We start from the raw sequence: 26,236 nt of genomic DNA on the forward strand, positions 1-26,236 counted from the left end.
ACTGCTCAGAGCCAAGAAATAGTCCAGCAGAGCACATTACATAAATCATTTCACACTTTGCATGGATTTAATGGACATGATATAATGTGACCTTAGAGGTGCTGGTAGGTGGATTTTGTTTGGACAGAGCTAGGCTAGCTGTTTCCAGTCATTGTGTTATGCTAAGCTAAGCTAACCAGTTGAAGAAGAAGAAGAAGATAATGATATAGCCTACTTTATTAATCCCCTAGGGGAAATGGTTCTTTTCACTCTTTTTTTAATGTGTAACACACACACACACACACAGGGCTGAGGAATACACGAGGTCACATTTCATAGCCAGCTTCGGTGGACAATGCAAATGGGATAGAGCGATGTGTGAGTGGATGGGGCTGCAACGTGTGTAGGGGGGTTGAGGGTTAGGGTGCCTTGCAAACAGGGGCACCTCTACGGGCAAGAGCACAGGGAGGTGGAAGGTACTGGACCTCTCCAGCTACCACTCCAACTCGATATTGTGTGAGGTCTGTGGGACTTGAACCAGCAACCCTCCGGTTCCCAAGCCAAGTCCCTACACACTGAGCTGGCTGTAGTCCTCATACCTTACAGACACGAGAATGACATCTAACTCTCCGACCAAAAAGCGAATAAGCCTTTTTCTCAAAATGTCAAATTTCTATTAATGAACTGCAATGTTACCCTGTTCTAGTCAAAATTAAAGTGCATAGGTTAGTTTTGATATTCAGCTAATAACAAGTTGTGTATTAATCCACAGCTAACCTATTAGATTTTAATATAGCTGACTGATCACTGCTCCTGCTTCACGCCATCCAGTGCCATTCTGCAAGAGTATTTCCCTTCCTTGGACTAAATGTGTACTGGTGTTCTGTTTCCTGTGGCTTGTGTCTGACATAAGCGCTTCAGGTTTTAACACTTACATTTGTTTATCCATAACAAACAGCCCGAATCTCCCAAAGCATTCAAGCTCCAGGCAAGTGTATCTCCCGCTTTCTCAAAAAAAGAGTGTGTGGTCCTTTTGATGTTTGTGTGTAAGTGCATGCACCTCTCTCTAAATCTCTGCCGCTTCCATAATGATGTTGACAGACTAATCTAAGCTTCTCTCTTTATGAGGAATTTGTTTGTGCTGGCTCAGTCTTCTCACATGATTATTTGAAGCCCAGTGAATCTGCCATTAAACCAGCAGGCTCATCATACTAAAACGCTTTGTTTTATCAGTTGGTTCTGGTTTATTAGAACAGTTAGAAATTGAGATGTTTTATTAAAAACACATGTCAGTCAAATGCAAAAAAAAAAAAAAAGAAGTGATTAAACCTGTGATTAAAACCGTTCACATTAAATCCTAGTCAGTGAACTGACAGTGTAGCCTTTCTGTGTAGGTTCATCAGTCCTCTGTTCCTGGGGGTTACGTGGCGTTTAGTAAGAGCTCATGAACAGTGAAATCAGACCACAGCCGCACTAAACATCTCTCCTCAATTATGTTATGCCAAGATTCATCCTTTACATTTTGGGAAAGTAAATAGATGATCCTACCTGCCCAGGTGTAAAAAGAAGATATAAAAGATGATGAAACATGATTGCAATTGATTGAACCTTTAATATATTCATGCATGTTTTCCATTGCTGATGTACTCTAGATGCATGTCTGTAGTTTCAGTTAATAATTCATTGGCCTATTCTTGAGCCTGTGGCCTGGCTATGATAATATTATTCCAGCGACCAACTGTGTGGCTTTTGCTGCTCGGTCGACAAACAAACACAGGGGATGTTTCCATGTGGGTGTTGTAGCCTCACCTGTATTCTCAGATTGTAATCTACAATGTTATGTCCCACAAGTAACACAAATGAGACTCTGCTGACACAGTACTGAATTTGCTCCAACTCCATTGTCTGTCTCCTGTGTCCTCTACAAAACTTGATATTTTCTGGCTCACCTCTTCCCTGCTTGATTTATCCGGTAGCTATTTTTCTTTCTCCCCCAAACCAATACCTGATGTTTCTGTGTCCTCTGTAAATCTAATAACTATAGAAGCAGAGTCTCAGCTGAAACCTATAACCCGCAGCTTTGAGCACACACAATCCGGCTGAATGCCTGTTTAATATGCTGCGTTTCAGTAGCTGAGAGCGAGTAGCTGTAATTCAGGGCCTCAGTGCTCCCCTGCCAGAGTACACCATCCACTCTGACCTCCTTAATGCTGCTTTCCTTCTGCAATGCATTACGGCTACCTCTGAGCACAGGCCAGAGGAATGTAGAACAAGGGATTGAGGGAGAGCAAAGATATAGTGGAGGAGAGAGGTTTGGAAGGGGGTGAAAAGGGGGGAGGTGAAGAAGTGGAGAAAAGGTAAAGCAGACCAGAAGGGACCAAACTTTCATATTTCTGTCATAAGGAATGCCTCTTTATTCTTTAGTTATACAGGGATAGGTGTACTGGTTTATGTGTTCTATGTTATTCAGAGCCTGAAAAGTCTCTCTGATGCACTCTGCTCTGTTTCTGCTAAGGATTTTAAATGTCCTCTCTCTCTTTCCATCAGTCTCTTTTCTTGCTTTCTGTTTAACAACATTTAAGTAATCTCTTAATGGCCTACAGCATCAGCCAGTCAGGCAGCAAGTCAGAGTTCACGCATTTAAGAATCCAGAGGAGGATCCTGGAGTCAGATCAAGGCTAGATCTGATCTACTGGAGGGGCTATTTCTGTACTGTCAGTGCCCTGGATAGAGGAGAGTGTGCCATGAGTAGAGGAACTGGAGGTTTCAAGGGCTGTAGGGAATGTCCCAACCGCCTATCAACCCAGGTTTTGAGATTTGGGAGGAAGCCATCATTACCATCGTGGTGATACAGTCTTTGGATATATAGGGTATATCATCACAACCACAGGAATGTGCAGGCCCGGAAGAAGGCTCTCACTCATCAACCTAAAGTAACCACTCACTGTAGGGCATGTGTCGAAACACACTCGCTATATTGCCCTTGTGGTTTCACGAGTTCCGTCAAACTATTTGGTTGCCTTGGCCTGTTAAACTTGTAGAGTTCCCCTGACAAAAATCACATTGTACTGCAGTTGACTAAAGTGAAGCCAACTGAGCCACAATGGATTGCTGACTGTCTGAAAGACTGGTTAAACATATTACTTAGACTACATTTTGCTCTAGTTTGTCTGTTAGGAAGAATTGATTTTGCCTCGCCAGCTTGTGTATGTTTTGGCAGATACAGAAAAATGTAATAAACAGTCATAAAAGATTCATTATGTGGTGCCAGGCATTGGAAATGTTGACAGCTAGCTGGCTTCTTACCTCTCTACCTCTCTTTCTCCACAGGGTGAGTTGGAACGCCAGCTCCTGCAAGCCAACCCCATCCTTGAATCTTTTGGCAATGCCAAGACAGTGAAAAATGACAACTCATCTCGCTTTGTGAGTTTATGCTTCCTGTTTAACGGTCATTCTCTTGATTTAAACATATGTGCAGACAGTATCATGAAGGGAAACAGATTTACTTAAGCTCCACGTTGACTATCAGTGCAGTATACATTTGCACACACATGCTTCCATTCCCAACTTGCTGTATAAAGACAGTATTTCTTCATGTTTATCCCTACTCTAGGTCTTAAATATATTCACTCTATGGAAGGATTCTCAAAGTTAGCGATGTAAAAAAAGATAAAGTGATGTATTATTAAATGTTTGGATTCATGTAGCTTTAATATTTTACCTTTTAACTCTTGAACTAAACTGATTTTCCTATGTTTGGGATTAAAAACAAACTGCTAAATGGTATATATACATATACATATGAGATAATTGATACCACTCTCATTTCTGTACCGTCAATATGAAGCCCATCTAACTCTCTGTCAGGGAGCTATTATGCATTTCCCAAAATGCTAAACTTGGGCCTTTTTAATTTAAATATGTTACTTTAGAATATAAAACAACAACTTCATAGGTCTTGTTTCATAAGTCTTTGTTCTCTAATTGTTGTAAAGCGGACTGATGCTGCACTTGTAATATTTTGTTATCTCTGATCTGGAAGTGATGAGTTACAGGCATCACAACAATCCTTGCTCTAAGCATTTTAAATTGTTGTATGACTAAGTTAACCATGTGGCTAAGATTAACTACCATGGTGTTCAGACCTCATGAATCACAGGCTGTCTCAGATGGGCACACATATTCACACACACATTCACCGTCAGGAAACCACAGACATGCCTGAGATTCTTTCTGACCTGTTAACCTGGCTTTCCCTAATATAGGCATTCTGCTCTCCACTGTGTCTCTGTCATCAGCAAGAGTCCACAAAGTGGTATTTAAAATCCAACGGTGCCCGAAGGGAGAGGAAATATGTGACAGATGCACTCACACGCACAAACAGATACAGTACAGTACACACTGACATCATAGGCTTTTTTAAATTAGCCTGTGAAGTTTCAACAAGTTCAACAACTGTTTTTTTAACATAAATATGCGTCTTGTTTCCTGCAGGGGAAGTTCATCAGAATCAACTTTGACGTCACAGGCTACATTGTTGGGGCCAATATTGAAACTTGTATCCTCATTATTGGGACTGACTGGAGGAGCAGAAGGTCAAAGGATTGTTTCAAACACAATAAAGGGATGCTAAAAGGCCGGGTACACATTGAGTTTAGAGCTGAAAGCAGTGGTTAGGCTTCACGACTCACTACGGCTTATGTTTAACCGCAAGAATGCCATTCCCATTCTGCATATTCCCAAGATGAAGCTAGAAGGCACTGGGCTCTCAAGAAGTTTTTATTGTTATGCTTCATTTTTATTCAAGTTTATTTGTGCCTGGTGAGGAAAATGAGGGATAAGGCTCCTCAGGATAATATTTCTTTGTTGCAACACTTGTAGAAAGAATAAAGATTTCATTCCCCTGTGATTTCTCGGATTCATCTAAAATCCATGATTTCTTGGAAGATTTATTGGTTGTGTACTTTATTAGAGTTTTTCCTCATAAGCAGAATGTCACAACAATGTGGTTATTTTATTCTATTATTAACTTCAGCAATATTCATTATATTTTCTGACTTTCATGTTGTTATTTCCTGGTCAGTCCTTAACGTTTGCTCTCAGACCTTCTGGAAAAGTCGAGGGCCATCAGACAGGCCAAAGATGAGAGGACCTTCCACATTTTCTACCGCCTGCTGGCAGGGGCCGGAGAGCATCTCCGAAGTGAGTGTGTGACAACTGCTATAAGGAACAGAAGTATCAGAGCAGCAACAGTGCATGTTTGTGCTAGTTTGCTTCAGTCGAGGAACAGAGCTTAATAAATAAAAAAGCTGGTTTGAATTAGCAACGGCCAACTAATCTTTTTCTCTCGTTAACTTTTAATTTAGCTTGTTAGTACATTGTTTCATGATGATGCAGAACGTGTTCAGACATTTCAAGTCAACACTTTACAGCATGTTTCTCTAATGAAATAGTGGATTTAAAAGGTCACTGGATCTCTCCCTCACTTATCCACTTATACTGAATTGTCAAAATAGAACACATACCTCATTGCTATCTGAGCATTTTCTGACCATTAAACTTTTAAGTCATTTAAAGTGTTACTTGCACTATGCACTGAAAAAAACCCAACATGCAACACAGCACATTAAGAAGAAAAACAAAGCGCAAAATTACCATTAAAATAATAATTTTTAAATAACAATCTTTAAAAACCATCTTTCCTTCTCCAGCGGACCTGCTCCTCGAAGGCTTTAACAACTACCGTTTCCTGTCAAATGGTAACATTCCCATCCCTGGCCAGCAGGACAAGGATAATTTCCAGGAGACATTGGATGCCATGCACATCATGAGCTTCTCCCATGATGAGATTGTCTGTGAGTAGTACAGTACTTCCAGATGTGCTCTGAAACATAGGTTGTTCTTATTCTCCTACATTCCTATTTTTCCTTTCTTACTCCGCCGAGGCATTATTACCCACCCTGGGGATCAATAAAGTGTTATGTCATTCTTGCCAGGCATGTTGAAGGTGGTCTCTGCAGTGCTACAGTTTGGCAACATTATCTTCAAGAAGGAGAGAAACACTGATCAGGCCTCCATGCCCGAAAACACAGGTAAAAATAAGACACTAGCGAGGAGTAGTGTCAGTCATGATTCATGAAACTGTGACACTCGCCACATGCTTTATTAGAAACATGATTACACTGTTGTTAGATTGTGTCTCTTGATATTGGAATGCTTGTAATGTCTGGATCATGTCAGCACCACCAGATGCATTACCCTACAGTCTAGACTATTCTGTAGTCACATAACTCTCAGTGTAAGAAAGAAAAAATATTATATAGAGACCAGAATTCCCCCTGCACAGCCAGTAGTAGCAATCAGGAGCTGGTAGGTCCCAAGAACATCTCTCAGGCGACGATGAATCTAAAACGAATCTATAATATATAATATAGTTAGTTTTAGTAAGTCTGCTGTCTCTGGGTCAGACCAATTAAACATACTTTTCTTAATTCCTTAAATTTTTTATCTTTTTGATTTAATTATTTGAACATAGCATCAAGCAAAAATTTGATTTTGAAAGGAGTTAAAAAAAACACAAATCTGAAGCCATATATGTGAACCAGTGTGAAGTCTATATTTGTATCAGTGAGTTTCATGCTTCCTGCTTCCTCCCAGTGGCACAGAAGCTCTGCCACCTGCTTGGAATGAATGTTATGGAGTTCACCAGAGCTATCCTCACCCCGAGAATCAAAGTTGGACGGGACTACGTACAGAAGGCACAGACCAAAGAACAGGTAAGGTGCCGTCTAACCCTATCAGTGAGGATTATCTTTGCACTCCATAGTTATATTATTTAACTGTTAAATAGATGTTAAATGTTAAACATAAACATGGAAACGTTGTTTTTTCTGCTCTTTGATTTCTGTTTATTACACCTCACTTGTGCAAAGTCATGGGTCCTAAACATTGTCGTCATGGTTTGTCCTTACTGTAGCCCATGATCTGACGGCATACCATGATAAATCACTGCAAACCAGCAGCAACACAAAGTTTATTTTCTAATATTTGCACTTGTGGTTCAGTGGACTATGTATTATTACTAGTGTCTTCAATAGTTACTCTGTTTTTTCCACAGGCTGACTTTGCTGTTGAAGCCCTGGCCAAGGCAACATATGAGCGGCTGTTCCGCTGGCTGGTCCACCGCATCAACAAGGCCCTAGACCGAACCAAACGCCAGGGAGCGTCTTTCATTGGCATCCTGGATATCGCTGGCTTTGAGATCTTTGAGGTGCTGATTGTGGTTGTTAAATATGAACAAACTAATCTCCAAAAAACACAAACTACCTTCTAGACATTGTAGTTGTGTTTTTTTTAAGAGACTAACTAACAAACGTGACTTCTGCTTCCTCTCAGCTGAACTCATTTGAGCAGCTGTGCATCAACTACACCAACGAGAAACTGCAGCAGCTCTTCAACCACACCATGTTCATCCTGGAGCAGGAGGAGTACCAGAGGGAGGGAATTGAGTGGAGCTTCATCGACTTCGGCCTGGACCTGCAGCCCTGCATCGACCTCATTGAGAGGCCGGTCAGTGTTCTCTGTCTTCTGTGTGTGACTGTATGTGTCTGCTGCTGCATATATATGTGTTAAACGAATTATGTCTCAACAGACTAACCCCCCTGGTATCCTCGCTCTGCTGGATGAGGAGTGCTGGTTTCCCAAGGCCACCGACAAGACCTTTATAGACAAGGTGCTTCAGGAGCAGGGAACACACACCAAGTTTCAGAAGCCGCGTCAGCTCAAGGACAAAGCTGACTTCTGCATCATTCACTACGCAGGGAAGGTATGTATTTCAGGCCCATTAAGGTGTCTTGCATTCTGACTGCTCTCTTGGGAATGGTAGCCAGTGTGACCTACTACTTAGGTATGCTGCTATTTTTAGAAGGCAGCCCTTAATAACAGGCAATATGCGTTTTGTAAACCATTATTCATGTCCCCTTTTATAGCCTCAGATTAATCCATGTGTGTGTTTTCCTTAAGTAACAACTCTCGGAGGCACAGACTTTGCTCCTCCGAAGGCGCCGTTAACCAGGTCATTGCCTGAAAACAATAGCCTAGTTGTCGTACTGCTGCTGTAGAAAACCCACATCTGGTTCCCATTGGTGTGAGATTGGGTCTTGGGTGCCTGGTGGTTACATAACAAAACATTTTCAGGCTTCCACTTTGTGTGGTGGTCTGCCATCTGTAAAGAGAAAACGATACACCGCAACATTCCAGAGAGGATGCTTGTCAGTCGCAGCATGAAAGCTGATATTCCCAGAGTGATAGTTTAATTAGGTTTACCTGTCTCTTTGTCCCCGCTTGCACATGTGTGTATGAACACAGTGAAGAGCGTCAGTCTATCGTGTCTAAACATCAGTCCTGGACCTGAGCCTTACTATGACAAACAGGTGAAAACCTCAGATTCATCCAGTATTTGATACGGGGAACAACATTAAATCTGAACTTGATTAAATAAATCCTGCATGACAGAGTGATACTGAAGAGGAAAATAAGAGCAAACACTGGTAGTTTGCTTTTCCAGGAATCTGATGAAACCCATATGGAGATCGTACATTCCTCATCTCACGTTGCCAACCATGTCAATTCCTTAATATTTTCTGCTCTAATCTAACACTCTTCATATTATGTTAGACATTTGGAAAACACATACAAGTAAAAGTCATCATCATCTTACAGAGACTAATCTCATCAACAAATTATGGCGCTATAAGACCTGACTGTGTTGTCAGTGTTGACTTTCTGAACTTTCTACCACTCGTATGGTTCCACGTAGTACATACAGCACATCTGGTACTGCCTGTAAGATAAAACAACTGAGTGGTGTTTGGCACTATTAGAGCTGTCACTTAAGACAGAATACACAGACCGCTGCAGACAGGTGAAGCAACAGACCAGCGGAAATTAATCACAGACTGGAAGCCAGTCCTCTCAAAGTGTATTTTTAAAGCATTATTTTCTTTTACACTGTTAACACTGGGGTATACCAGTAATAAAATGAAAATGATTAGATGACATTCATAAATGAAATTTGATTGGATGCTGAGTTGTTTTGCTGTCAGGATGCCAAACCTTGTGTAACCAAGTTAAAACAGAGGTGTTTGGTCATAGTTGGTATAATACATTACACTTTAACCTGTTTGAGATTTAAGTGCAGGTCACTGATTTGTAGTAGAACATTTTGTTGTCTAAAGAGGTATCACTGTGTTTCTAGGTGGACTATAAAGCCGATGAATGGCTTATGAAGAACATGGATCCCCTGAATGACAACGTGGCCACGCTGCTGCATCAGTCAACTGACAAGTTTGTGGCTGAGCTCTGGAAAGACGGTGGGTCTCTTAATATTTTCTTTTACTGTGTAGAAGCATCATCAAGCTGCAAATTGTACAAAAGTGTATTGATATACAATTTATTCTACTGTACAGGCAAACCATACCTATTGTGGAGTGAACAATTGAGACACAAAAACATTATTTTTTTGTCCATTTTTTGTTGATTGTTTTATATGAATAATGTCCCTTTTGACTGAAATATCTCAACAAGTAACGGATAGATTGCTTGAAATTTTCTACAGACATTCATGGTTTCCAAATGATGTGTCCTAATGACTTTGGTGATCCCATCACTTGAACTCTAGCGCCACCTCGAGGTTCACATTTGTGGCATTGAGTGAAACGTCTTGACAGCTATCTTGTCATCAAATTTGGTACAGATATTCATGTTCCCCTCAGGATGAGCTGTAACAATTTTGGTGATGCTTAACTTTTTATCTACAGTGGTGCACCAGGTCAAAATGTTAATTTGTCCAATACTTAGTTTTATGACCAAGTACCTGCAAAACTAATGACATTCCCATCAGCCTCAGCTTTACTTTGTGTTAAGTGCTAACTAGCAAATGTTAGCATTGTAACATGTTAATCTACAATAGTGAATATGGTAAATATTATACCTGCTACACAGCAGCTTGCTAACATTGCCATTGTGAGCATGTTAGCAAGCTCAAGTTAGCATTTAGTTCAAGAGAGCTGTTTCTAAATGCAGCCTCATAGAGCTGTTAGCATGGCTGTAGATCCTGTCTAAAGTTTATTATAAACAACTGAATCTCATATTTATTGAAAAGGGGAACTACATTCTCTCGTCTCTTACCCTTGCTGTCTGAGTTTGAATCGTCAGTGTGCTTCATGATTTCTCTAATGTGGGATGAGTTTTGCCAGCAAAAATATGAAGTGTAAGCGAGGTAAACCACAGCCAGGAAACTCTTCTCTTAGAGCTGTGTGAGGTATTTATTGCTTGTCCTTTATTTTCTCCCCCAGCAAGTACACTGTTAATATTTCAATCAAATGGGAACCATGGCCTTCATAATTATTATTTTAATTTGACATTTGTTTTTAACGGAATCACAGACAGGTCAGATGGAAAGCAGAATGGTTATATAACACTTTCTGTACTAATCTTTCTCCTGAATAAATGTTTAGCTATGATAACCTATGATAAGCTTTGAATAATAACAAGGCTTTGATAATATGCATGTACTGTAGTTGTACAGTGACCAAACTGACACTCTTCAGTCCAACAGCTAATCGATGCTTGTGAAAGTTTGTATGTATGCGGTTGTATGAATGATGGGTGTGTGTGTTTGCATGTCTACTTTTTTTCTCTCTCTCACTCTCCTGTCTTCTTTCTTTGTCCGTGTCTCTGTTGCTATAGACATACAGACGTTTCAGAGAGCCTCTTTCTATGACAATGTGTCTGGGCTCCATGAAGCTCCAGGTGAATGATAGTAACACTTAACCTTCGGGTACCACTGACTTCTCCTCATCCTCCAAACTGAAGGGATCATTGGTTCCCTGTCCTGTCCTGGCTGCACTGTGCGCCCCTCTAAAAAACAAACCCTCTGGCTTTGCATGGCTGTACTCCTGTTAAAACCTCTAATACTAAAACATTTCATTCTTCCATGCTTACCAGGCTTACTGTCATTGTAATTATTCCAACAACTATTGCTTGAATGATAAGCCAGGTAAGGCATTTCTTTTTGTAAAAAAGAGTTTTGTTTTCTGGTACAAGGAGAATTCACACAACAGAAAACAGATTGTCAAAAGGCTGAAAATCTTAGACAGGAAATATTATAATTGAACATTTGTCTGGTCAGATGGATGAATTCTGAAACTGCTTTTAGGCCATGGTACATCTTTGTTAACTAAATGGGGTACAATAATGAAAGGAAAGACTTAGATAAGGTGTCACTATGCCTAAAAAGGGCAAATATCACCTATCCACTCAATAAATATTTAGCCAATGCAAAGTTGCGATGATTAGCAGTCCACTGAGTTTACTGATATACAGCTAAGGCCAGGCAGAAAGTCAATTATTTAAACAAAATTGGATTGAATTGATTCAAGTTTCTGCTTACATATATATGTTCTGAATGAATGGAATATCTGAGCTTAAACAGTATTTGTTTGTCTTTGATTTGAGCACAGGTTATCTAGTTAATGAAAAATGTTGTCATTTTAGTGTGTAGTCCTTTTATAAGCTTTTATTTATTAGCAATATGATTATAAAAGGATATGATGCGATTCTGTAATATAAGTATTTCTTTTAGTGCATTTTTAAATGATCTGCACTGCTGTGTCATTTTTACCTCTGACCATATTTATATTTGGATTACAGAATGTTTGTACTGAACCGATATATGATCTAATAAGAAAAGTACAAAGGAAGATGTTTAAAGGTTCCCTGTGGAGTTTTTGACGTCTAGTAGAACTGGGGAGCTTCGTGGTAACACTCCACAATACACAGTAGTGCACCAACAAAGACAGCAAAGAAAAAGACTGCAAGCTAGTAAACATGGATGTAAACAATTTCGCATTTGAAATACTTAAAAAATCTTTTATGTGTAAGGAAATGCACATTTGTTAGAGCTCAAAGATACACTGTTGTTTGGGTGAATAATTCTCAATGTAAAATTAACTTGTTTTGTTTAGAAGAAAACTCCACAGGGCTCCTGTAAGTTTATTTCTCTTTACATTTTGCCTTTATTATTGTTAGATAGTTGGTAGTTGAGTGGCAGAATGATATTAAAATTCAGGAGTGATGTGAAAAGGGTCTACTGGACCACCGAACTGCCCCTAAAGCAGGAAGTCATTCATTTTTCAATGTGGCCAAAAATAAAGACATTTTTGATTTACATGCACATTTGTACTTAATAAGAAGGAAATAAGTCAAATGAATAATCAAACTAATTGCTATATATTAAAATTCCTTTAGATTTAATCCACTGGTTGATATGAAATAGCCTGTTAGCAATAATTTATGTTTACTCCTGTGTCCTGGCTGGGTTAAGTACTCTACTGTTGTAGTGGAATTAGGTAGATCTTGCTTTGAAGTCATGTTTGAATGAAGGATTGTACAGCAGTGGAGCAGATCTGTATGTTATGTTGTCTATAATATCAAACCAGCTAATGGTCTCTGGCCATAGCGGGTGTGACGCCATTGTCTGTCTTCATGCTTTATCGCAAAATTAGAAAAGAGCAAATCCTGCTCAGTTAAACCCCTCAGCCTTTATTGGCAACATTTCCTGCTGAATATCTATAATATATAAGTATAATACTAGATTTTACCACCAATAAAAGACTTAATAGTCATTTTGTTGGCTTTTCTCTTTTCTACATTCATGTAAATAGCACAGCACTGTACTTAGATGTACATTTATCAGTAAAACCAGCATCACAAAGCCACATCAGTTACCCATGTATCCTTGCATTTATACAGTTATCTTTCTCTTTCTCTTCATCTCATCCTTCGTCACCAGTCGACCGAATCGTGGGTCTGGACCAGGTTGCCGGCATGAATGAGACAGCGTTTGGTGCCGCCTACAAGACCAAGAAGGGCATGTTCCGCACTGTGGGACAACTGTACAAGGAGCAGTTATCTAAGTTGATGGCCACACTGAGGAACACCAATCCCAACTTTGTCCGCTGCATCATCCCGAACCACGAGAAGAGGGTGAGTGTTAAGATCTGTTGATGTAGCAAGGCTAGAGTTTAGCTTTCAAATGCACATTCTAGTTCACTGTATCTAACTATCACTATACAGCAATATATTCTGGGGGTGGGTTTTGATGAGATGCACTTGTATTGTATATGACACACTGCAGTGTTAGTCACAGATGTTAGTTAAAGCCAAATTAAAATACAGCAAGTTCAATTTATTTATACAGAACCTTTACCCATACATCAACATTTTCCTCTTCTTCTTCTCTTTTTTGTTCTGCCTCCTCCCCCAGGCTGGTAAACTGGACCCCCACCTGGTACTGGACCAGCTGAGGTGCAATGGTGTGCTTGAGGGGATTCGTATCTGTAGACAGGGCTTCCCTAACCGCATCGTCTTCCAGGAGTTCAGACAGAGGTAATGTAATGTCAACTTAACTAGTATGATATAACACCATGACATCAATTCTATAAAATAAAAGTACATTATTGCAACTAGTAGATAAACACAATTGTCCTAAACAGATAAATATTACAGAGATAGTGTATAAAAGTGTTTCTTAGCCATTGTAAGAGCTTCAATTTAAGATTATCCTAGTGACTCTCTGTCCCCATAATGCACTACTCTCTGCTCTGTCTTCAGGTATGAGATCCTCACCCCTAACGCCATCCCCAAGGGCTTCATGGATGGCAAACAGGCCTGTGAGAGAATGGTGAGGACTTGGGTCTCAGTCAAATGAAATCATTTCAATTGCTGCCTTAGAGCTCATTTCAGTGTCTCTCCCTGTTTTTGGTAGATTAAAGCCCTGGAGCTGGACGGCAACCTGTTCCGTATCGGCCAGAGTAAGATCTTCTTCAGGGCCGGAGTCCTGGCCCACTTGGAGGAGGAGAGGGACCTAAAGATCACTGACATCATAATTTACTTCCAGGCCGTGTGTCGAGGATATCTGGCACGCAAGTAAGCATTGCTCTACTGCTGCTGTCTGCATTTGAGATCCACTCAATGCCCAACTGTTATATCTATATATTTTATCACAAAAAAAGTTGATTTTACTGTTGTCTCACTCAGCCTTTGTTCTCATACTTCTTCATCAGGGCCTTTGCTAAGAAGCAGCAGCAGCTCAGTGCTCTGAAGGTCCTCCAGAGGAACTGCGCTGCCTACTTGAAGCTGCGTCACTGGCAGTGGTGGAGACTCTTCACCAAGGTGTGAAATGTTTGCATCTTTGTTGTCAAGGGAGTTTGTGCAACTGACCATGTGTGTTTGCCTCTAGAGGTCACTAATCTCTTTGTAACTGGTCAGTAGAGATCATCCTTCATCTGTACCTGCAGGTGAAGCCTCTGCTGCAAGTGACCAGGCAAGAGGAAGAGATGCAGGCTAAAGACGAGGAGCTGGTCAAGGTGAAGGAGAAGCAGACCAAGGTGGAGGGAGAGCTGGTGGAGATGGAGAGAAAACACCAGCAGGTCAGCAATACTCTGCAGCGTTATTACCAAATTATTAAAAATTGTCTTGATTTTTTTGGGGGATGTATAATTGAAGGTTTTAACGTTCTGTATGTGTAGTTAATGGAGGAGAAGAATATCCTGGCTGAGCAGCTGCAGGCAGAGACAGAGCTGTTCGCAGAGGCTGAGGAGATGAGAGCTCGCCTGGCTTCCAAAAAGCAAGAGCTGGAGGAGATCCTTCATGACCTGGAGTCCAGGCTGGAGGAAGAAGAAGAGAGAACCCAGGGCATGCAGAACGAGAAAAAGAAGATGCAGGCCCATATCCAGGTGTGTCCTCTGGGATGTGGAAGTACTCATGCTACATCTATGTACTGGTTACTGAGAAAGCAATTTTTGCACTTATTATATTTAAAAATATTGTTAAATATTTAAAATTATGTTAATTGTGTTTGCCACTGTGATTAAATACTTGTGTGTGTAGGACCTGGAAGAACAGTTGGATGAGGAGGAGGCTGGAAGGCAGAAGCTGCAGCTGGAGAAAGTGACGGCTGAGGCCAAAATTAAGAAATATGAAGAGGACATTTTGCTACTAGAAGACCAGAACTCCAAGTTCCTCAAGGTGAGAGAGACAACTCTGAATGTCTATATTCAAGCTAAGGGTTTTGTGATGGACAGAGGTATTGTATTGAAATGTGAAGGTTGGTTTTAAATAGGAGATGGATGGTCTTGCAGTCTCTGAGAAGTGTTTCCCTTTTACTGCACAGCATAAGAACATCCAGCCAAAGATCATTCAGATCATTAAGATATGTTGATGGTGAGTTGAGAGGCTAGCTGTGAGCTAACATGCCTGTATCTCTTTCTTTTAGGAAAAGAAGCTGATGGAGGACCGAATCAATGAGGTGACCTCAGTGCTAGCTGAAGAGGAAGAAAAGGCCAAGAACCTGAGCAAGGTCAAGAACAAGCAGGAGATGATGATAGCCGACCTGGAGGGTAAAGCAGTGAAATGAATGTGACAGAATGCAGTGAATAGTAAAGTGGATCCAGTAACATGTAGAATTTCTAGAATTAATAGAGTTCAGCATTATTCAAACATCTATCCTCTCTTTTCTAATTTAGAGAGACTAAAGAAAGAAGAGAAGACCCGTCAGGAGCTAGAGAAGGCTAAGAGGAAGCTGGATGGGGAGACGACCGACTTCCAAGACCAGATAGGCGAGCTACAAGCCCAGACAGAGGAGCTGAAAACTCAGCTGAGCAAGAAGGAAGAGGAGCAGCAGATGATGCAGACTAGGTAGGTAGAAAGAAACTGGGACCACCATAGAGGAAAGTGGAAACACCACATCTCATTGGTGAAATCAGTTCACCAACAAAGTGTTGCATAACTTTGTTTGAGCTAAATATGGCAGTTAGAGCTTTAATGTTGAGTCACTAAGGTTCTCCTTCATGATGTGAGTCAGTCTGAGCTCAGGGCTACATAGCTGTACAGAGCGGTCATCACACTAAACACTGCTGCAAGATCAATTCACACCTGCCATTTTATATGCTGCATTTTATTATACTGACAGCACTCCATACAAGTATACAGCAGTGATCTTATCATCTTGTAAAAAAACAAAAATAACTTATTTTAATTATTGTTGCGCTTCCATCTGACATGCTGCCTGTATTCATCCACTGATTCTCACTGCATTGGAATGTACTTGTGATGTGTGTTGGTATCATTTCGTATGCATCTAATTTGTCTGGTATTAATGTGCATCTGTAAGTGTGAGCATACAGCTCTTTTAATAGTGTCTGTCAGAAGGAGAGTGTCTCTGCTGCCACCCAGTGGAGTCTTTACACAACAGACTTCAAGACTTCAATCAGAGGACTTAATGTGTTCTTTATGTCTTTAAGCAATAGTTTATTAATACACAGAAAAGTTAACAATACAGAATTATTACAGCAAACTGTAACTGCGCTGTGATATTAGTAAAATTAATGAGCTGCTTCTTGTAATAATAAAATCACTGAGGCGCTGCTACAGTATTTTAGAATTTCCTGTCTGTATTTGTCCAATGTCACAGTTTCCACCTAAGATTCTGCTGCATGTTCCTCAATGTTCTTGATGTTTAACAGGGGTGAAGACGAGGTTAGCCAGAAAAACAACGCTCTGAAACAGGTGAGGGAGATGCAGGCCCAGCTGTCTGAGCTGCAGGAGGACCTTGAGTCCGAGAAAGTGGCCAGGAACAAGGCTGAGAAACTCAAGAGGGACTTGAGTGAAGAACTTGAGGCCCTTAAGACCGAACTGGAGGACACCCTTGATACAACCGCTGCCCAGCAGGAACTTAGGTGCTGTACATTTATATCATAGACAGTGGTGCATGTAGACAACTGTATTATTATTATTATTATTATTGTTATTATTATTAATTCAACAGGAAAGTTAAGACTTTTCTGTCTTCCTGTTCTCTGTAGGACCAAGCGTGAACAGGAGGTTGCAGAGCTGAAAAAGACGATTGAGGATGAGACTAAAAACCACGAAGCTCAGATCCAGGAGATGAGACAGAGGCATTCCACTGCCTTGGAAGAGCTTTCTGAACAGCTGGAACAGGCCAAGAGGGTAACATACTTTCCCACAATGTGAAATCTAACCTCAAATCCAAAGACACTAATGTTTGCTGTTGATTATATCTAGTTCAAGGCCAACCTGGAGAAGACCAAGCAGAGCCAGGAGAGTGCCAACAAGGAGCTGGCCAGCGAGGTCAAGAGTCTGCAGCAGGCAAAGACAGAGTCTGAACACAAGAGGAAGAAACTGGAGGCTCAGCTGCAGGAGTCCATGGCCAGGGTCACTGAGGGAGAGAGAGCCAAGGGAGAACTGTCCGACCGCGCACACAAACTGCAGGTGAGGGATGGAGACACAAACATATTTGATTTGAGACAGTGGAATCAGTCCAACTTTTAGTTTTTCTAAATAATACATTAAAGAATACCTTGAAATCAATTTGTTTTTTAATTTTAATTCCTGGATTTTTAGGTTAAAACTGGCAACTATGAAGGGAAAAAAACGTAATTTTGACAATTGAATGTATATGTTGTGATGCTTTCCATGAGTTACTGTGATTGTTTAATAATAGATTTTTAATTAAATCACGAGTACAGAGATCATTTTCTAATTATTTAGTTGTTATATATGAATTATAAAATCAAATAAATTTGACTTACATGGATAACAGTTTTTTTACTATTATACCTCTCCATACAGACTGAGTTGGACAATGTGTCTGCCATGCTGGAAGATGCAGAGAGGAAAGGTATCAAGATGACCAAAGATGTTGCCGGACTAGAAAGTCAGCTACAAGACACACAGGTGACATACAGTATCTCTCAGTATTACTCATCACTTTATGCATCCTTTCTTTTAAACTAACTGGACAAAATATTGATTATCATTTAGGAGCTGCTCCAGGAAGAGACGCGTCAGAAACTAAACCTCAGCAGTCGCATACGCCAGCTGGAGGAGGAAAAGAACACCCTGCAGGAGCAGCAGGAGGAGGATGAGGAGGCACGCAAGAATCTGGAGAAACAGATGTTGACCCTACAGGCTCAGGTAGGACATGTGGTCTCTGCTGTAGGAAACAATTTGTGAATAATATTTTTGTTAATTTTTATTCAGAATTATGCTTTTTTTGTTTTGTTTGTAGCTGTCAGAGAGCAAGAAGAAGCTGGAGGATGATGTTGGAACAATAGAGACTCTGGAGGAGACGAAGAAGAAGCTGCAGAAGGACCTGGAGCTGACCAGCCAGCGTCTGGAAGAGAAGACCATCGGGTTTGAAAAGATGGAGAAGACAAAGACCCGTCTGCAGCAGGAGTTGGATGATCTAACTGTAGACTTGGATCACCAGAGACAGATCGTCTCCAACCTGGAGAAGAAACAGAAGAAGTTTGACCAGGTGAGAACACACTTTATTGTAGATATTCTGCTGGCTTTTATATGATATCTCTTCTGGAAAACAAATTTGGATGGAGTGAGTTGGGAAGTTATCTTAGATCTATTTTTAAATACTGCAATTTAATCCTCTAGCTTTACAGTCACGATTTCATCATATTTTAATTTTAATCAAATATTGAAACTCTCTCTGTAGATGCTGGCTGAGGAGAAGAGCATCTCAGCTCGTTACGCTGAAGAGCGTGACCGTGCTGAAGCTGAAGCCAGGGAAAAGGAGACCAAAGCTCTGTCACTGACCAGAGCTCTGGACGAGGCTCTGGAGGCCAAAGAGGAGCTGGAGAGGGTTAACAAGCAGCTCCGTGCTGAAATGGAAGATCTGATGAGCTCCAAGGACGACGTGGGCAAGAATGTGAGCGTTAGGATCAATAAAGCACATGTGATTTGCTGTGTCGAGCAGTAGTCTCACCAGTCGTCCTCTGGTTTGTCTTCTCCCCGTCAGGTCCACGAGCTGGAGAAGTCCAAGCGTACTCTGGAGCAGCAACTGGAGGAGATGAAGACTCAGCTGGAAGAGCTGGAGGACGAGCTGCAGGCCACAGAGGATGCCAAGCTGCGTCTGGAGGTCAACATGCAGGCCATGAAGGCTCAGTATGAGAGAGACCTTCAGGGCCGGGACGACCAGAACGATGAGAAGAAGAGGGCACTGGTCAAGCAGGTGCAGAATAATACTTTACTTTCAATACCAACAGTTTAACAGCAGTTCAATCCCAACACACTAACAGCTTATACCGGCTCCCCAATCAGGTGCGAGAAATGGAGGCAGAGTTGGAGGATGAGAGGAAGCAGAGAGGTTTGGCTGTAGCTGCTAAAAAGAAGTTGGAGATGGATTTGAAGGATATAGAGAGTCACATAGAGGGAGCCAACAAGGCTCGAGACGAAGCCATCAAACAGCTGCGCAAGTTACAGGTACGAGTGTTTGAATCCGTTACACTTCACACCCATTCTATGCCACCGTGAGCAGACATTCTCAGCAATTTGTGTCCTCTTTCAGGCCCAAATGAAGGACTACCAGCGGGAGTTGGAAGATGCCCGAGCTTCTAGAGATGATATTTTCGCCATATCCAAGGAAAATGAGAAGAAGTTGAAAAGTCTAGAGGCCGAGATTGTACAGCTACATGAGGTACAGGACAGTGGAATGGTGCTGGATCCCATTTTCTGTTTGTTGTGTTACAGTGTGAAGGTTGGAGGGTGTTGATTTATGGTTGATAGGGTTTTTTTGTATTTACTGTATATTCATTATAAAACAATGAATGGTCCCTCTAAACATCAGAAATGTTGATAAGCTGAGTTTAACTTTTGACCTTTTTTTTGCAGGACCTGGCAGCATCTGAGAGGGGACGGCGCCACGCGGAGCAGGAACGGGATGAGCTGCAAGATGAAATCTCAAACAGCACCTCTGGAAAGTAAGTTACCCTCACCCACTTGACCACACATCTGCATCTTCTTGTTTACATTGTCTTTATATTGTCGGAGCAGCAGACAAAGGGGGATTATTATCAGGCACATCTCTTGTTCTTAACTTTCTTGTGCTGTTTTTTATTTTGCAGCAAACCTTGGCTATTTTTTAAACATATTGTTTTGTATGGTGCCATTTTTTATCTAAAATTAAAAACCATAATAATAACAACAAAGATCAAATACAGCAGAAAAAAGGGGGAAATAAAGCAGCACAGCCTAAATTAGAGTAGAATAAGTATAATCAAGTTATCATCCAATTTCTTCTATCGTGAATAAGTTAAACCTACTACAAGGATTTTTAACTGGTTATGAAACAGTCTCAATTTAATACTGATGCCTCTATATGACCTACATAAATGAACAAGCGACAAGACTGGCTATTTCTGTTATTTATTAATTATTGTTAATGCCTGCCACTGGATCGAATTTCCCTTGAAAACAATGAAAGGAGGCGATAGAAATGCCAACACCACTGTGCTCCAGAAAAGACTGCCATCAAGCAGTTTTTTGTGATTTTGAAATCTTATATTTCTAAAGCAAGACAAGAAGTCATGCCATAGAACATATACATTGTTTTGCTTCTGACTAGGCAAATATTAATTCAATAACTTCCTCAAGTGACTCAGGCCTCAGGGTAAGCATTTAGAACACAGAGGGAGGGTTAATAGGAAAATATTTTGTCACTCCCCCTATGCAATTTGAATTTAATGCATGTCTGTAGAATTTTAGCCAGTACATAAAGTGTGGTCTTCTTTGTCAGCAGACAGAGGTGATGAATGTCATCACATTTTTAACTCTTTGTGCGTCAGGTCTGCTCTGATGGATGAGAAGAGGAGGCTGGAGGCTCGCATTGCTCAACTGGAGGAAGAGCTGGAGGAGGAGCAGGGTAACATGGAGCTGCTCAACGACCGCTTCAGGAAGACAACTATGCAGGTGTGGTTTAATACATTTTCCCCGCCCCGCACAATGGGAGTGCAGTTTTCCACTCCACCTCCCACCATTCTTTTTTGTGACCTCCTCTCCTCTCTGTCCCTCAGGTGGACACCCTGGCTACAGAGTTGAGTGCGGAGCGCAGCACCGCCCAGAAGAGTGAAAATGCTCGTCAGCAATTGGAGCGTCAAAACAAGGAGCTGCGGGCCAAGCTGGGCGAGCTGGAGGGTTCTGTGAAGAGCAGGTTCAGGGCCTCCATCACTGCCCTGGAGGCCAAGATAGCACAGCTGGAGGAACAGCTGGAGCAGGAAGCCAAGTGAGAATTCAATATACTGTTCTCCTTGCTTAAACTAATGAATGTTACTTGTATCAAACAGTTCAAAACCTATAAACTAGGCTAAATCATTAAAACACATTTACCTGTGGAACTAAATCTTGTTTTGTTTCTCTAAACCTCACTTGTTCTCATTTTAAGGGAGCGAGCAGCAGCCAACAAGATTGTGAGAAGGACCGAGAAGAAGCTGAAAGAAATATGCATGCAAGTAGAGGATGAGCGTCGCCATGCCGACCAGTTTAAAGAACAAGTATGTAGGACACTGTTGACATTAACACAGCTGTTACAAGCTCTTTTCAAACATTTGCTCCATGAATTATTTAAAAAGAGATAAATCGCTGTAAGAGTTTGAACTCTCTGGTCACTGGTATTTGTCTTTCTCATCCTATTCTTTAATTACATACATCATAGGTGGCCATTATCTTACACAAACCTCCTCCACCTTTCGACAGAGTGATTTTGCACACGTTTTTATATTTCTTTGTGATGTATATATTCTTTGTGTGTGTGTGAAGGTGGAAAAGGCGAACTCTCGTATGAAGCAGCTGAAGCGTCAGCTGGAGGAGGCTGAGGAGGAGGCCACGAGGGCCAACGCCTCACGCAGGAAGCTGCAGAGAGAGCTGGATGACGCCACCGAGGCCAGTGAGGGTCTGAGCCGCGAGGTTCACACACTCAAGAACCGCCTCAGGTACGATGTTAATGATAATAAAGTGTCTTTTAAATGACATTTTACATGGTGTCAATCAAATATTTGACTCCTTAAATGAGCATATATATTATCTGACAGCTTTTTCTTGCTTTCTTAATTTCTGCCTCTGATCAAATGCCTCCCTTCCTTTTCCTCCTGCAGGCGCGGCGGCCCCATCAGCTTCTCCTCCACCCGCTCGGGCAGACGTCAGCTTCAGGTGGAGGGAACCTCCTCCTTGGACCTCCTGTCCGATGACGAGCTGGAAAACAAGATCACTGACAACAATGCCAATGAGACACCAGCGCCCCAGCCGGAGTAGAAGAGAAAAAGCCTTAACTTTTGCTCTCCCATCTACGTATCACCTCTCAGCCGCAACAAGAAAAACTTAGGGTCACCCGGCTTGAATAGGGGCCCTCTAGCCCATGTCTGGGTAGATCTGTTCTCTCCAAACAAATGCAGCATGATCTAAGCAAGAAAAGAAATTCCCGACATTACTTCTCAACCCTAAACCTTAGCAGACACCAGCAGTTGGACCCCCAACGCTCTCTTTACCGGCCCACTTAAGGTTGTAAGAAGCACTTATCTGCCTTACCCCTCCTTGTCAAGCTGCAGGGCTGTTCAGTAGCAACTACCATAACGTGCTGAGTAACCTGAATGAGACGTAAGCTGCATCACAGATAGAAGTGGTTTTCCTTCATAAATTGCACATGTGCATATGTTTTCAACTAAAAAGCCCCCTAATCCATTTGTGCACAAATTACAAACACATAAACCTTCTGATTGAGTTCTGCTCGTAATCCAGTGAGTGCACACATCTGGATGATCATTATCCTCTGTTGGACCAGTGTTTAGCTGTTTAAAATGCTTCCAAATGCTAAAATAATAGCATTGCAATATTTGAAATGAACAGATCATGATGAAAGCAACAACCCTTTGACTCCATTTTTTTTATCAGTCTACAATATTCAGTATGTCCATCATATGCATCAGTTTAGTTATATTAGTTCAACTGTAACTAAATAGTATTTTTCCAGTCCTGTGCTAGGATTCTTTGCTTGCATATGAATATAGAAATGTGACTGTAAGCTGCCTTGTTTCCTCAGTGCTACAAAACTTTGCTCTTTGACAGTATTGGTTTATGTTTGACAGTAGGTCAGTGTTGACTTGTAATTATTCGCTGTGAGTGCTAAAAGCAGCAACCACACGCATGTTCTTTTGCTTACTTCTTCTTCTTCTTCTTCTGTGCCTTTTTTCGCTCCCTCGAAACTCAAAACCCATATATGCCACATATACTGTTCGTATATTGAACCATGCCTAATTTCATGAAGGTATTTTCATAAGATATTCATAAATTTGCATATGTAATAAGATATTATTGGGAAACTGATTTTCTTTCATTTGTATGTCCTGCTACAGCTTTTATGTTACAACAGTGAGTGGTTTGTGGAACCGTGCGGGATTCTTTGTAGATGGGTGCTATGACTTTTCTTATTGATAACTTTTATACTTTTTGAGTTATTAATATTTAAAAACAATCCAATAGACAGCAACTGTATTTATATCTCTGCTGTTGTGTACCGTACAAACACCATCCATATTTCAGAATGCTCAGTATTGCACATCGATCAACTGTACCGATGCTCATTATCATGATATGTACAGTTTATGAGTTATTAGGAGCTATATAATACATTAAAGTCTAAGGAGCCCAGTTTACTCACATGGTGTTTATATGTCACCTTTAACCAGGACCACAACATTCAAAACTCTAAGTGCTCTCGGTTGCACAATAGAGCATTAGTGATGATGGCACGTGCTTCATGTTATCAGCCACATTAGCAGTGTCATCGATTTTCAAAGCTTGAGCAGTAAAATAATGCCAATCAGCAATTTTGCATTTACTTACTTTTTAAACATTATCTTGGGACTGAAGAATTGAACCTGCTGCTTCATGGTGTGCCTCTTGGATGAGTCTACAAGCCAGCAGGACCCCCTCCTCAAGCTTCAGGAAATGCTTCTATATTTCTTAGGTTTATTTTCCCCTCTTCTTCCATCTGCCCATCCAGTTGCACCCTGTTTAGAAGCTGAAAAGATTTTCTTATAAAATATTTATGCCACGGTGATTGCAGCAAGGTTTGACTGTCTGAGCAGTGTGTGTGTGTGTGTGTGTCTGATTCAGAAAAAGGTCAAATTAAATTCATAGACAATATTTCCACTCAATTAAATCCAGATTATGGATACCAGTGGTGGAAAATGACGTAGGTAAGTATGCAGGTACTGTTCTTAAGTAATATCCATCTTCTGGTACTTTATACTCTACTATATTTCAGTACATATATACAATATTAAGATTAAGGTTTTAGATTGAAATTAGATTTACATTTATAAAATACAATTCATTGTTAAAATGTTAAGATTTAAGGTGGAATGAGTAGAGTTTTCCTAAAAACAATGTTTAGACAAAATAATCCTTATGGCACACTAGAAGTGTATGTTGGTGCCTGTGTTTTCTTATTTTGTTCTGATGTTTCTGGGCATTAAGCTCTGGGCAGTGGCTGTGTAGCCCCCAGCCAATAACAGCTCAGGGTGTGAGGGCGGGGCTCTATAACAGTGCAGCCAGATCATAAGCAGCATTGGAGAGGTGCTTCTGGTTGAGCCAGGAGAGGAGGGGACAACTTTAAATAAAGTGGTTAAAACTAGTTCCACCTGATAGGCTACAACAGTAAAATGCTACTTATACACTGATATATCAGTATTGATAAGTAAGCATCGGACCATTTCATGTCCCAATTATCTTGACCATAATAATTGTGATACAGGAGGTTATCAGGATATTCATGACAATATACTTCAAACTTTTAAAATGGCACTAAAACATACTGAAATCACTTTAGCTTACATTTTATTAAGAAACATTTATTGTTTAACATTCCACCTCATCTGCCTCTTCTTTATTTTGAAATCTACTTCCACACATCCAACTTTTTTGTTGGAGATAACAACAGTCAGTTAGGTCACTTTCCTACTTAATAAGTACTTTTCTCTGAAGTGTATTTTGTTGATATTTTTGTACCCACATTTTAATTTTAAAATTAAGTAAAGGATATTTCACCACAGACACCCCTACCCCCTGCAGTTTTAAATGCTTCAAATCTAAATCATGTGATGACTTATTGGCCACTCTCTCCAGAACACCACAGCCAGCTAAACGCTTCCCCGCAGTCACAGAGGAGACAGAGTGTCAGTAATGCTCCGAGTTGTGGAAACAACTTCTGTAATCCTTCATCATGTGACTCATAGTAATAATCACTTCATAATGAAGAGAGACGGCTGTGGTGGTGAGACAGAGGCAGAGAAGGAGAGCTGGTCGGTCCACAAACCCTCACCAACATAGACCTCCACATCCTCCGGTAAGTGTCTCTGCAGCCCGGGTTGGAGGAGAGGCATCAGAGTGCGGCCAGCTGGCGTTTGTTTCCTTCATTTAACTCGAGTTTCTGAATTGTTTCTTCACTAGAAAGCAGTGGTGAACCTAAATATATGAGCTTATTACAAAGATGCACATTTAATTAGCTGCACTGGCCACTTGTGATGCCCTGAAATGCAGTTTAACTGTGAACCTTTTAGTGGCACTTGATTAAATAAAACTTTACTTCTGGACACTGCTGCTGTCGTAGACCTGCTATAAATAGTCCAGAGGTGGTGGTTCATAGCAAATCAGTTATTAACTGTCCATTCGTTTTAGAGACAATAAAACCAAACGGCTACAATGGACACAGTTAATTGTAGGGTTGATTTTAATTGCCTCACACAGTTGTGACCTTCATTCATTCACTGACATCAAATATTCAAATGCAAATGAGCCGGTGAATCACAGCCGGTAAAGCTGTCCTATAAATACGGACACAAAACATCCTGTTGTCCTCGCAGGGCCGGACAGAGGTGATCCTGCTGAGCGAGGAGAGGACAGAAGGAGACAACACGCAAGACTTTTTGGGGGGAGAGAGAGCAAAGTCGTATGATGTCCGTCGTTGGCGCGCAGCCTTTCATCAAACCAATGCAGCCATCACCTTCTGTTTCGCCTGGCATGCAAAGGAGGCACACACTGCCTGCGAGCGAATTCCGACCGCTCAACACGCAAGATGCCATAAGCGTCTTTGAAATCGAGCGAGAAGGTAAGAGACCCATATTATCATGTGTCATTTTGCTTTGAATGTAGTCACTGCTCAGAGATTCTTTTAATTACCCTTTAAACACAATGGGATAAATCTGTATTAGACACTTTTATTTTATTTATTATATTTTATTTTATTGGGCACTTTGCGCGGCTTTTACTGCGCGTAAAAGTAGTGCCAAAATCTTTGCGCATGGCCATATTCATTCTCTCTCTCTCTCTC

General features: G+C 41.0%; 2 protein-coding genes across 4 annotated transcripts in view; both read left to right on the plus strand.

Annotated features, from left to right (window-relative positions):
- Window positions 1–23,562, plus strand: part of LOC118322723 (myosin-10) — a 49,274-nt gene extending 25,712 nt beyond the window's left edge. Inside the window, exons 6-42 of one of the 3 annotated variants that reach the window (XM_035654485.1) lie at window positions 938–967; window positions 3,310–3,402; window positions 4,474–4,537; window positions 5,083–5,181; window positions 5,691–5,834; window positions 5,976–6,071; window positions 6,637–6,755; window positions 7,097–7,249; window positions 7,375–7,548; window positions 7,631–7,804; window positions 9,236–9,350; window positions 12,833–13,026; window positions 13,307–13,428; window positions 13,654–13,723; window positions 13,808–13,968; window positions 14,106–14,214; window positions 14,340–14,471; window positions 14,571–14,777; window positions 14,932–15,069; window positions 15,317–15,440; window positions 15,567–15,738; window positions 16,566–16,778; window positions 16,905–17,049; window positions 17,125–17,331; window positions 17,692–17,796; window positions 17,884–18,036; window positions 18,131–18,379; window positions 18,572–18,784; window positions 18,875–19,087; window positions 19,177–19,338; window positions 19,424–19,552; window positions 19,747–19,835; window positions 20,700–20,823; window positions 20,928–21,136; window positions 21,296–21,404; window positions 21,670–21,842; window positions 22,005–22,161. In XM_035654485.1, the coding sequence (XP_035510378.1) occupies window positions 938–967; window positions 3,310–3,402; window positions 4,474–4,537; window positions 5,083–5,181; window positions 5,691–5,834; window positions 5,976–6,071; window positions 6,637–6,755; window positions 7,097–7,249; window positions 7,375–7,548; window positions 7,631–7,804; window positions 9,236–9,350; window positions 12,833–13,026; window positions 13,307–13,428; window positions 13,654–13,723; window positions 13,808–13,968; window positions 14,106–14,214; window positions 14,340–14,471; window positions 14,571–14,777; window positions 14,932–15,069; window positions 15,317–15,440; window positions 15,567–15,738; window positions 16,566–16,778; window positions 16,905–17,049; window positions 17,125–17,331; window positions 17,692–17,796; window positions 17,884–18,036; window positions 18,131–18,379; window positions 18,572–18,784; window positions 18,875–19,087; window positions 19,177–19,338; window positions 19,424–19,552; window positions 19,747–19,835; window positions 20,700–20,823; window positions 20,928–21,136; window positions 21,296–21,404; window positions 21,670–21,842; window positions 22,005–22,161 (5,340 nt within the window). Of the gene's footprint in view, window positions 1–937; window positions 968–3,309; window positions 3,403–4,473; window positions 4,538–5,082; window positions 5,182–5,690; window positions 5,835–5,975; window positions 6,072–6,636; window positions 6,756–7,096; window positions 7,250–7,374; window positions 7,549–7,630; window positions 7,805–9,235; window positions 9,351–12,832; window positions 13,027–13,306; window positions 13,429–13,653; window positions 13,724–13,807; window positions 13,969–14,105; window positions 14,215–14,339; window positions 14,472–14,570; window positions 14,778–14,931; window positions 15,070–15,316; window positions 15,441–15,566; window positions 15,739–16,565; window positions 16,779–16,904; window positions 17,050–17,124; window positions 17,332–17,691; window positions 17,797–17,883; window positions 18,037–18,130; window positions 18,380–18,571; window positions 18,785–18,874; window positions 19,088–19,176; window positions 19,339–19,423; window positions 19,553–19,746; window positions 19,836–20,699; window positions 20,824–20,927; window positions 21,137–21,295; window positions 21,405–21,669; window positions 21,843–22,004 lie in introns of all 3 variants that reach the window. The other 2 variants (XM_035654486.1, XM_035654487.1) reach the window with 2 other exon arrangements.
- Window positions 23,563–25,142: 1,580 nt separating this feature from the next.
- The window catches only part of LOC118322724 (serotonin N-acetyltransferase-like), a 2,404-nt gene continuing 1,310 nt past the window's right edge, over window positions 25,143–26,236 (plus strand). The window contains exons 1-2 of the mRNA XM_035654488.1: window positions 25,143–25,252; window positions 25,770–26,014. Coding sequence (XP_035510381.1) covers window positions 25,858–26,014 — 157 coding nt within the window. The 5' untranslated portion in view covers window positions 25,143–25,252; window positions 25,770–25,857. The remainder of the gene's footprint in view (window positions 25,253–25,769; window positions 26,015–26,236) is intronic.

This window comes from Morone saxatilis, unplaced genomic scaffold (genome assembly GCF_004916995.1).
Source record: "Morone saxatilis isolate NCDOM2014 unplaced genomic scaffold, NCSU_SB_2.0 Contig14, whole genome shotgun sequence".
Classification (NCBI taxonomy): Eukaryota; Metazoa; Chordata; class Actinopteri; family Moronidae; genus Morone; species Morone saxatilis.